This window comes from Rattus rattus, chromosome 4 (genome assembly GCF_011064425.1).
Source record: "Rattus rattus isolate New Zealand chromosome 4, Rrattus_CSIRO_v1, whole genome shotgun sequence".
In the NCBI taxonomy this organism is placed as follows: domain Eukaryota; kingdom Metazoa; phylum Chordata; class Mammalia; order Rodentia; family Muridae; genus Rattus; species Rattus rattus.
Genome location: NC_046157.1, coordinates 23120165 through 23132949, shown reverse-complemented (window position 1 = coordinate 23132949; position 12785 = coordinate 23120165). Strand labels below are relative to the sequence as shown.

The following is a 12785-nucleotide window of genomic DNA, read 5'->3' as shown; positions in this document are numbered from 1 at the left end:
CATGAGGATCCCAGGGACCTGCTGCTCAGTCAGTCTAGCCCAAAACAGGCAAGTCCTGGGTTCAGTGAGCAACCCTGCCTTAAAAATAAGGTGTAAAAACAACTGCAGCCCCACACCTGCACACACAGGCAAGCACACACAAGCTGACCACACACGCATAAAAGAAGGAAAAGGGAGTGGGAGGGGAAGAGGGAGGGAGGGAGAGGGAGGAAGGGAAGTGGGGAGGGAGGGAGGAGGGGAGGGAGAGAGGGGGAGGGGGAGAGAGAGAGAGAGAGAGAGAGAGAGAGAGAGAGAGAGAGAGAAGAGATCAGATCTAATAAGGAGTTCAGCAGGAAACACAGGTATATGCAAAAGGAGAGCAGATACACATACACACACACCACACACACACACACACACACACACACACACACACACACACACACACACACACACACACACACACCACAGCACCCTTGCATAAAGATCTCAAATCAACAATCTCTTTGGGGGGTAAAACTAAATATAAAACTGAGAAGAAAATAATTTCAAACATTTAAGCAGAGACAACAGAGAATAGAAAACTATCGAATTAAAAGGAGAAGTTGAGTTGGGGGGGGGGGTATGTGCATATATGTGCAGTGTATGGAAACCAGGACAGCCTTGGGTATTATTCCTACACATAAAATTAGATACATTTTAAAAAATAGTATAAAATAAATCCTAATTCAAATAGTAAATGTTATCATACTGAGCTCTATTTTGGCACTATTTTTAATTGTGTGCATGTGCATATGCATGTATATGTGTGTATGCATGTGTGCAAGCATTTGTAGGCCAGAGACTGTCTCTAGCCCACGGTGCTGGGATTAAGGCATGCATAGCCTGGTATTTATGGGGACACTGTGGATCTGAACTCAAGATTCTCAGCTTTCAGAAGCACAGCAAGAACCCTTACCCACTGAGTCATGGTCCCAGCCTGGCACTCTGTTTTCTAAGAATATCTAGAAGGCTTTCAATACATCATCAACAAAACTAACTAAACTGACTTGGCAATTATACTAAGTACTGAAGAAACAAAACTGAGTAAGATCTAAGAATGCTTTTGAGAATGACGATATAGTAAAAGAAAACATAGCTTTTTAAAATTGTGGTAAAACTTAAGAAAATATTTAAAAGTATCTGCAAGACATTTTAGATAAACTCTGGGGAGTACAGCAGAGGAAAGGGAGTGGTGAGTTGTCTGCTGAACTGAGGTAAACAGTGAGTAGGAATCTGTATGAGCAGAGCAGTGGTGTAGAGTGCAGAGAGCACTACAGAACAGCAGAGCAGAGCAGACATTCTGAAAGCCTCAGGGTACAGAGAAGAACTGTGCTTGGGCCAGACTGGAACCTAGATACTCAAAGGTGTTGGGCTGGAGAGCTGGCTCAATGGTTAAGAACGCTTGCTGCTCCAGTTCCCGGGGACTCCAACATCCCTTCTGACCTCTGTAGGCACCTGGCATGTACATGGTTCTCATACATACATGTAGAAAAAACTCATAAAAAGTAACAAATATAAAAAAATGAGGAGACCTTCTAAGTCATGCTAAGAAATCTGGAAGTTACCTTTTAAGCGAGAAGCGATGCCATCAGAAAGCAGCCCACTGCTGATTTACATCAGGACAGCTCAACTTCCACTTCTAGTGGCCATGAATTATTAACATCTCGCTAAGAGCAGATACTCAGTTCCCAACACAATGACCCATACAACCCTTTGCAATTGATAATAGCAAAAATAAGGTAACTATGGATCTGCTTTAAGTGATTGTTTAGGTTAGGGACAAAGACGTATATAATAAAAGAAGAGAAATCAACAAGTTTTCAGATGCTACTTGTAACCTGTCTAATAAAACCAACCGTGGTGGTGTCCGGTAAGTACTAACGCATTTTAGCTATCATTATCTTTACTACTCTCACAACCATCATTGCCACTACAACTCTGTTGCTCAACCATCATCAGTACGCTACTTTAAATGTTACGTTTCTATTGCACATACTATGGTGAATAATACAGCATCTTTTATACTCTGGATTCAGACTCCCAAACCCCATTTAGTAGCTGTATAAATCTGAGGTAAATTGCTTATATACTATTAGCTCAGTGTAGTCCGTCCGGATCTGTAACATGAAGCTAAAAATAGTATTCTTCGCAGGGATACCATACAATATGAGTTATGAACAAGTGAAAGGGTCATGATACCATCTAATGACAGCAAGTACTCTATGAATTCACATATTACTAAATAGAGTAGTTTATTAAATGGTAAATTAACATGTGGGGTTCACAGCCCAATGCTATCAGTAACAGGTAAACACTAAATAAGTTCCTTACAAAACTCCAAATGTTAAGAGATCGGAGGTTACTTAAAAATGAGTAACTTGCCCGAGTCATGGTTCTACTGCATGCCTGAACTGCAACGCTAACCCACCTTCCAGCTACAAAGCAGGCCATCCACTTCATTTCCAAACGGGTTGTGTCGTTCATTACTGAATGGGTTACTGCTGCACGTCATCTTTACCCTTCCCTCCCCAAAGCCAGGGTACACAGTCATAGTTAAGCTCAGCTTAGCGTAACTCTGCCCAGTCTCAACACCACATAAAGTTACAAAAAGTAAAGAACGAAACCAATTTGACATCATTATACTTTAAAAGTCTGTTATGTAAGCAGAAGGGAAAGTTTTTCCCTTCACTCAAAACAACCTATGACGTGAAGTATTTTCACATGCAAGATAACTTGAGAAAACAATTTAAATAGAGCTTGGGATTCCTACGGGCAGAATGTGGCTTTATAATATATCCTGACTCATAAAGTTCTGTGGAGTGAGCTATTGTTAAGGACAGGCAAACATCTGTTTCCACAGAAGAGCTATTTTGTGGTTCATTTATTCTATCATAATTCTACATGAAATTTCATGAGGATGTTTCCTACAGCTAAATACTAAAGTGGTGGGGGAAAAATCACTATTCTGTAGAATTGAAACTCACAAAATTATTAAGTCTAAAGTTTCAAAACACTCTAAATTCCCATTGTTATCTAATCAAGGGGAAAGGCACTATTCATTCTAAATTAGAGCTCCTAAAACTTACAGAGCAACCTACAATACGTTGATTGCAACAAGCTTCAGTCACTACAGCAAGCAATAATCCCAGCAGGAATGCTCAGCCTGGGCTCTGAATAACCTCTTCTAGTTACAATAGCTGGCAGCACTTCCCTAGTTATAAGCAGAGAGCTGACTGCCTAAAGGAAAAGTCTTTAGGGCTAGAGTGGAAAGAGGACACAGTGGTTAAGAGCACTGGCTGCTCTTCCGGGGTAACCCAGTCTGGTTCCCAGCACTTATGTGGTGGCTCACAACCGTCTGTAATTTCAGCTCCAGACCTGACATGACCTGACATGACCTGACACCCTCTTCTGGCCTCTGTAAGCACAGTACCCCGTAGTGCACAGGCTCACACATGCAAAACACCCACCCGCATTAAAATACAAAGGTTCAAAAAAAAAAATATCTAAGCCAAGAGTGATAAGGGTACTGAGAAAGAGTAAGAAATATGCAAGACAGACAGGGAATTTGCACAGACTCAGAACTGGAAAAGGGTGGGGGTGGGTGGGTGGAGGAGGGGGTAGGCAAGATAGGGCAAAACTTAACAAAAGAAAGGTGCAGAAACCTATGAAATTGCATTCACATAGATTCAAGGGTGGGAAGGGGGGGGGATAAAGCTATAGAGTGACAGAAACCAGTCTAGGAGAAATGAAACAGAAAAAGATTTTGGGAGGGAAAATACTCCAAATAGTAAGTATCTTTTAACTTCGCTTAAAAGTTAAGATATTTTACTTTTAGTAGAGACTGATTTATTGCTCTTCTGATAACCTTCCGTTAGAGGTCTTCCAGCATCTGCAGGAGTAGCCATGGTAAACAGACAACTAAAGGCAGGAGCAAGGAAAAATCCCCATCTGTGGCACTCACAGAATAGCCAGTCAGTTTTCAGTCAGAACGACAGAGCCCTCCTACAAACCAAAACCTGAAAAGCCTCCCTCTCTGCCCTTTCACTTCCAAGTTAAATGCGTTAACATTTACAAAGCATTAAAATAAGGCCTGGTATGTGGGGGCTATATTTATTAAAGTATACAACACAATGTTTAGGGAATTTTTCAGGAGGCATTTGCAAATGAATCTGTCTGTTATCTAGTAGATCAGGAAAGACATAATTCTGACCTTTACTTTCCTCTCCGGGGTACTACAATGTCTGGCATCTAATAATAAAGAAGTCATGAGGATACGAAATCCCATTCTAACAATGCAGTGGGCCCAGGAGATGCTCTGTGACCTTGTTTGGGAAGGGACAGGGAAAGGTAGGCACGCCAGAATGAACACTAATGGGCAGCTTGCTAGCCTGAGAGACGGAAAATAGGCCTACCGACCAGTCGCTCTACAATAAAGCGCCAAATACTGAGAGTCTACCATTCCTACCAGAAGCAGAAAGCCCTTAAACGTAAAAAGAACAGAAACAAGTGTTACACTCAGATCAACTTGCTAACTGTGGTGGTTAAAACATTGGTTATGACAATACAGATCTGTAGAAATGAACACCACAAACACGAATTAAATATCTTCTTGGATTATAGGTCTGAGGTAAGACTAATAGTTAAGGACACACACATAAAGTTTAGTGAAAATTGTTAAAAATGGTTATACTAGAACTTTTCTGTAAAGTCAAAAGGGCCTAACACTAGACATTACAAGCATAAAATCTCAAGTTCAAATATCACGTGATCTCATTAGGAGTAATTTGAAAAAACAAATCAGGTGCTTCCATTGTTCCCTTGTTACTTGTCTCACTTCTTCAAACCACTAAGGGGGGGATGGAGGGGTGGACGTGGGTAAAAGGACTGAAGAGATGAGGAGGAAAGTGAGAGGCAGCAAGGAGGAGACTGAGAAGTGCCCTGACATCTATCTCCTCAGACAACGGAGAGGAGGAGGTGGGTGCCGTCGAATCACAGGCCTGCCCTTACTTTCACAGAATTCAAAGCGACCAGAAACAGATTTTTCAGTGTTTTTCCCTGGCTAAACAAAACCCCCTACTTCCCTTTCTCTACTAATCGAGCTCCAAATGAACATAATGACATAATTTTTCTTCCCCTAATAAACAGATGAACTATCAGAGGGCTCCATAAGCACATAAGGAACACAGAAATATGAATAAAAATAGAAATGTGCTTGAGAACTGAAGACATGTTTACTTTAAAGTAGAAAAATCCCTTTCCCTCCATTTTCCAAGGGCTTAACATTTAAGACAGGGCTGTGTTTGGATAACCTCTCACTTGACAGCGAATGTCTCAGCCTTTCAAGCACTCGGGTTCTAGACAGACACCAGCACAGCAAGCTCAGAAAATTTGCTTTCATTCTAAATTGTGTATTGGAGATGTGGGGCAGGAGGAACCCACACGTGCAAGACCACAAGCCCATGTCCATGTGAGAGACCAGAAGAGGACATTCGGTGTCCAGCTCTATTAGTTCCCTGAGATGTGCTCTCTCTCCTGAATTTGCAGCTAGACTGGCTGAGAGCAATCCCCAGGGACCCATCTGTCCCATGGCCCCACAGAGCTGGGCTATAGGTGTAAGCAGCCATATTGAGCTTTAACTGTGGGCTCTGAAGACTTGAACTAAGGTCCTCCAGTTGGTGTACCAAGAGCTGTGAAGCTGCACCTCCAGCAGCCCTGGGCAGATCCCTTAAAATTCACTCTTCTCACAGACGTTTTCACACTAGCATCAACTGGATATCTTGGGTTCAGAATCCCTGGTTTGTGCTTTGAATGTTCCCAATCAATTAGCAAAGCTAGTTGATGGAGTGGGGGGAGGTTGGGGTACTTCCACAAGAACAGCCAGTTCATACTTTCTCACGCTTACCTTCTCGCCACTCGAGTAGAAGAAATACCGCAATCGGACTATGTTACAGTGATCTAGCTTTCTCATGATCTGGAGCTCTCGGTTCTGCAAAGGAAGCACATGAAACATTTAAGGATAACCGCTCATCTTAATGATACCAGTAAGCTAGAGACTGCAGCTGTATCATCAAGAGTAAGGGAGAGATAGGTAGAAGATAAGTTCAGAGAGAAAGACAATAGGGGTAAAAAGGAAAACTGCCTCATCAACCACGGTAAGAAACTCGATCTCACTTTAAATGTAAACGGAAGTCAATGGAGATTTTGACAGGCGAAGTTATGATCTGACTTACCATGCTGAAAGTGTTTTAAAAATTGAACAGAGTAAGTTTGAATAATAGGGGGTAAGAGGAACCATGAAACAGAAAGGATAACGGAGTTGCAAATGAAGAAAGAATAGACTGTTATCTCAGAGCCAAGAAAGAACTTTGAAATGTGGTCATTTTTATCAAAAGTCGCCAAGAGATTAAGATTAAAACCATAAAGCTGACAATCTGGCTAAGGTAAATGCCGATTTCAGAACAACAGTGACAACACAGACTAATGAGGATGAATCAAGTAGGCGTGGGAGGCGCAGGAGAGATGAGGAGGCTCAGCAAGTTCCAGCTACAGCAGGATGACAGGTCAGGAAACCCACTCTCCCCAGACACCTGTGCAGTCATGCCTAGGAGAGCCGAGGGCGCCTCAGGCAAAGCAAAGGCACCTGAGCCGCGTCTGGATGTATTTACCAAATCACACATACGTAAGTACCGAAACATAAGGAACCTTTAAAACGACAATGTTAAATATAATCACTCATGAATAACATAACCGATTAGCTGAACCAAGAAATTAATCTTAAGGTAGAATTAAAAGGCTAATTACTATGGGGGGAAAGCCTATAAACCACAGTCAAGTAAGAGATTAATAAAATAAAACACATATTCTAAATAATCCACGAGGTTTTTAAAGAGATAGCACAGTAGTTAGGGAATCTTGATGCACTCGCACAGGACCCAGGTTTGGTTCCCAGCACCCGTATGGTTGCTCCCAATAGTCTGAAACTCCAGTTCCACAGGATCCAGTGCCCTCTTACCTCCATGAGCACCAAATATGCACATACTAATTCAGGCAAAACACTTATATACAGAAAATAAACATAAACGAATCTTAAAAAGGTTGACGTTTCCCATAGCAAACCCTGTTCTTGATAAAGCTAGTGCACTGAGCAGTGTCTATAAAACAGCTACTGTAATCATAATGTGTAATGTTATAAACGCAGTGATTTCCTTTAATTCCATCAAAAGATAAAATATAAGCCACAGAACACAAATACACTGCATCAGACAATAATGGCATAAAGGAAGGGAGATAGAGCTACAGTATTTGAGCTACAGTTTTATTACAACTAATGCAATATTAGTCTGAAAGCCTGTCATAAAGCGAGGTGCCAAGTGTAATCCCCAGGACCACCACTAAAGAGTCACCTAAGAGACACATCTCCGGGCGTGACTGTGAGGAGACAGAGTTGTTCAGCAGATGGGAAGGCCCAGACTGAACACTGACAGCAAGCGCCATTACCTGGGCTAGCATCCTAGACCACAGAACAAATACACCAGACTGAACACTGACAGCAAGCACCATTACCTGGGCTAGCACCTAGACCACAGACAAATACAATGTAAAAAGCACCACCATCCAACTCTTTCTGCTCCTGATTGTGGGCACAACGTGCTCTGGCCACCATATCTTCCCACAGCAATGAGGAAGCCAATAGAGTGTACCGAAAAGTTTCTGCTCCGCGTGGGTTCATCCGTTCCTCTTTATGAAAGGGGCAGTGTTCTCCCCGGTAAGGAACTACTGACAGTTAATGGTGGCTGAAGGAAGGGCTGGTACTCAAGCACAGAAACTGTAGTACCAGCTTCCACACATGCTCATGGAGCAGAGGGGAACATACACGGCATGAAAATAAGAGTGGGGCTCACTGGAAAGAAAGGGGGTTTGTGGGAAGGGGCAGGGTGAGGTGGAGGAAGGGGATGGGGTATAAAACTCACTAGAATTTATTACATTCACTTATGAAACTGTCAGAAATAAGGAAAAGGTATTTGTTAAAGACAAAGAAGTCAGTACATTCTAGAAGGGAGGGCAAAACCAACATAAGAAACAGACTAAGTAAAATGGCACCAGTAATTCCTTCTATGAAACTGCATAAATTATGAATGACGTTAACAATCCAAAGGCAGAGATTGCCAAACTGGGTTTTTATATTTTTTCTAGACAGGGTCTCTCTGTGTAGCCTTGTCCTGGCTGTCCTGGGACTTGCTCTGTAGACCAGGGATTAAAAGTGTGTACCACCACCACCACCCAACTCAAACTGGATTTTATTTTTAGCTCTAAATACATCCCTGTATATAGAAGATACAATCTAGATAGAAACACACAGATCATTTCAAAGTAAAAGAAGTAACCACAGAAACTATACCCTAAGGAACACTGGAGTGCCGATATTGCCAACTCCCTCTTTGACAGTCCGTATCCGGATTCCATGCACACAGTGAAGGAATGCTCTCTCCACACTATCGCTAAACCTTGCTGCCTCTTCCAGAGTGTCAATGCTACCTGCTCACTGATCACACTGTCGCAGGAGTGCCATGACCTTTCCCCACCTACACACGTACCTGTTCTTAGACTGCGACTTACTTCATTCCCATCCCTTCATCTTCAGGCCGTCCTCGGCTGTCCCAACACACATTAAACTCCCCTTATAGCACTTAAAAATATTTAAGTCTATTGAAGTTTTATTTTACAGTGTATTACTACAAGCACAGGCCAACACTATTATATAAATGTATCCCAAACCTTACAGAACTCATGTATTATACTGCAATGACAAAGACAACATATACCCCATGTCTAATCAACTTACTACAAACTCCTTAAGAGCAACACCTGAACTTGCTGTCTTCATTGGCCGGCCAGCATCAGGAAGAGAACAGAAAGGGAAAAAGTGGACTCTTACATACAAAAGACTTGTAATTGTAACAGACACGCAAAAAGCTAGCTACTCCAAATAAAACAAAAACCATACAAACGAGAAAGCCTGACGTGGACATGTCAATCAAAACTTGCTTTTCTTCTTCTTATAAAAGAAACATTAAAATACATATAAAATACATATAACAACTGTTATGGTTTAGATATACGTTCCCTGTAAGACGCATATGTTAAAGTCTTGATCCATGGCTAGTGAGTCCAATCACTGAGTGACTGAATCCTAAGGCCTTTAGGGATTCATAGTATGTTTGGGACGAGCCTAGCGAGAGAAAGGAGTTTTCTCTGGGAGCGTATCGGCTTCCTGGTGAGCATCTCTGCTCCATTACAATCTTGCACTGTAGTGTCGAGCCATGGGACTGTAACTGTTGGGTCATCTCACCCTGGACTGAACCTGCTAAAATAAATCCTAACCAGAAAGTCTCTCCTTCCCTTAAGTAATTTCTGCCAGGTGTTTACATAAAGGGTTCGACTCACTTTTACCATAACTGATGTTATACCAGGGAGGGAGGGAGCACGTTGGCTGGCTTGCATCTGAAAGCTAAGCCAGAGAGCCACAGATAAGCAGAAAGGTACTTTAGGAGCCATTATGTAACCTGGAGAAAGTTAACTTTCAGGTGAGAAACACAGCAAGCTTAAAGCTGTGGGTGTAAAGTAGGCAGCACACATCTGTCGATCATCTTCTCTCTTCCCCAAAGTCTGTCCCACTGGAAGATCTTATCCCTCATCACAGAGAACTCTGCTGCTACTGAAAAACAGGATTCACCTCAAAGACTTTGTTTTCAAGACTCCCTTCCCTAAATATAACTTGTGTAAAAAAATTAATGGTATCCAAAGAGAATGTTATCCAAAGAAATGAATCACTTTAATCCCTAATATTTTTTATTCCACAGTAAAATTGATGTCCCCCAAGTACTCTACAAATGGCTTCTAAAAAGAAAATCTCAAAATAGCTTCAGGTATATAACAAATATTTTTAATACTTAGCTGACATAAGAACTTGGTGTCTTGGTCTGCAAAATAATATGCTAGTGAGTGGTCTCACCAAATTCCAACACAGTGTCAGGGATTTCATCACTAATAAACCATGTGTGTGACAGAAGGGTGGTCTGAATGAGAGTGGCCTCAGGGGCTCCTATGGTTGTCCTCTTGGTCCGCAGTTGGAGAAACTGTTGTCACTTTTGCTACCCTGCCTTAAGTCCTGGGCAGACTGTGCTTCCAGCCACCGCCCAGAGAATATTGGATCTGTGGGTGAAAACCACAGATATACACATTGCTCAATTTCAACCTGCCTTATGGCTCAACACCTCCGATCCACAGCATCTAGCGTGCCCCTCCCAGTACTCCCAGCTCAGCATCCTCAATCTGCCCTCAATTTCAGTTGCTCAGCCACCTTCAGTCCCAGCTCAGCATCCCAACCTCCCACCTAGAGAGGCAGCTCATGGGTGCTCCACCCAACATCTCGCCAACATCTCACGTGGCTGGTCGGCTTTTCTCCCCCCCCCCCCCGAAGCATGGTCAACACCTCTCTTCTTCCCTCATCTGCTAGCTTGCCCATGGGGGGTGGGAGGGCAGGGCATAAGCAATTAATTGGCTCACTGCATCTTTACTGATCCATCAAGAATCAATTGGGACCTTAGCATCAGAACCACCCCTACAGGAACTCTCTGAGATTTAGGAGGTGTGGCCTTGTTGAAGGAAGTGTGTCACTGAAGGTGTCCCTGAGGTTTCAAAATCCCATACTATTCCCAGTTAGTTTTCTCTGCACCCTGTGTTTGTGGATCAAGATGTGAGCACTTTGTTACTGTTTCAACATCATGCCTGCCTGCTGCCATGTTCCCCGCCATGATGATCATGGATGGACTCTAACCCTCTGAACCTGTAAACTCCAAATAAATTCTTTCCTCTGAGTTGTCTTGGTCATGGTGTCTTATCACAGCAATAGAAAACAAGGAAGGGAAAAACAAAACAAAACAAAACAAAACAAAACAAAAAAAACCCTGCTTGTTATTTTGTAAAGGTCTGCAAACCTATCAGAGAGGGGAAAAAAGTCTTATATACAAAGATAAAATTTTGCAAGCCATGAACGAAAAACCACTGATGTGTTCTGAGTAAGAGTTTTGATTTGGGGAATATTATTGACTACGAAAGAAGTTATTAAGGGATGAGGCAAAGAAACAAAACCATAGAGAAGGAAATGCTCAAAAGAGAATGGGAACCAAGGTCTGAGAGGCTGATTAACAGCTGGTAAGTGGAATTCGGGGATCTCTCAGGCGTCTTACTCACATGGCTATTAACACAGCAGCAGGAGCCACTGGCCTAGAAGGTTCTTTGGGAAGCAGGGAGGTTAGTTCACCTGAAGGAACAGACACTGAGGGTGAAAGGTGCAGAATGGAACCTGAATACATTCACTCCCTCCTCAGCAGGAGGGCTCTGGAAGTCACAGCAGCATAAAAATGTGTATAAAGCAAGAAAAGACGCCCAGACTTGCCTGGACTCCTAATTAGAGTCGGCGACAATAAACAACAACAAAAATAAACTGGAGAACCTAAGCATTGGTGTCACATTACTGACCCTAGTCCCATAAAATTTTAAGGTATTCAAAAAAAGAGTTTTGAGGCATATTTATATGTAGATCATAAGTAATCACACAAGAGGAAGAAAGTGATAAGAAGTTATAAGACAAAAGCCACAAAACTAATACCCTAAAGTAAGAGTGGACACATATTTTCTATGAAGGACCAGATAGTAAAGTCTGGCAAACCACATGGACTTTGCTGTAACTACTCAAGTGTACAGCTACACTGTAAAAATAGCCACTGACAAAATTAAAAAGAGCAAACATGACCATGTTCTAATAAAACTTTATTAAAAAAAAAAGGGAAAGCCCAGTTTATCACTGTTCTAGAAAACAAGAGAGAAAAATTCCTGATACTCGTTTTTTATCTATTACCGCTACGTCTCTCATACACACACAGAATAAAATTTGCAGATTAATTTAACCACTCATGCTCTAGGAATTTATAATATCTTCCTATAGTGCTACTATAGCCAGTGCATAGAATATCGAATTGTAAATTATAGTTATAAAGGAGCCAGCTGTGTGGCAAAAAGAGAAGTAGAGGACTCATACTTCCCATCAGCTGTGGTGGGTTAAAGAAGGCCTGAGTGAGGCTCTTGAAATCCTATTTCAGAGGCCGTCCTAGCATATAGATAAATGCTATCTTGAATGCATTCCTTAAACCCTGTGTTTAGCAACAGTGATGATACCAATGACTACAGAATACTGAAAATATGTGACTGATATGTATATATGTATATACATATTTAGCATATATACTATGCTAGCAGCTTTACCATTATGATTTAAACCTTTCACGTTGGCAACGCCATTATTCTCATTTCACAGAGGCTGTAAGTACAGAAGGGTTCAGAAAGATGCAAGCAGGACTAGAGATGGCTTAGCAGCTAAGAGCACCAGCTGCTCTTTCAGAGGGTTCAGTTCCCAGCACCACGTGGCGGCTAACTGTCTGTAACTCCAGTTCCCATGGATCTGACCCCTCACACAGACTTACTTACATGCAGGCCAAACACCAATGCACATTTTTTAAAAAATTACTTAAGATGCTAGCAAACACCAGCAGTGATTTTTTTTTTTTTAAATTTACTTAAACAGGTGTGTGTGTGTCAGAACTCATGCTCTGACTGTATTGATGGAATGTAGCCTGTTTTGGTCTTCAAATTACTATTTGACGGAGAGACACAACAATAAAGCAGACTTCAGTGCTCAGAATTTA

The 12785-nt window shown here is 41.9% G+C and overlaps 1 protein-coding gene across 2 annotated transcripts in view; it reads right to left on the bottom strand.

Moving 5' to 3' along the window:
• Gsk3b (glycogen synthase kinase 3 beta) overlaps window positions 1-12785 on the bottom strand; it is a 149107-nt gene that overhangs the window by 67770 nt on the left and 68552 nt on the right. For both annotated transcript variants that reach the window (XM_032900192.1, XM_032900191.1), the window contains exon 3: window positions 5924-6007. In XM_032900192.1, the coding sequence (XP_032756083.1) occupies window positions 5924-6007 (84 nt within the window). The remainder of the gene's footprint in view (window positions 1-5923; window positions 6008-12785) is intronic.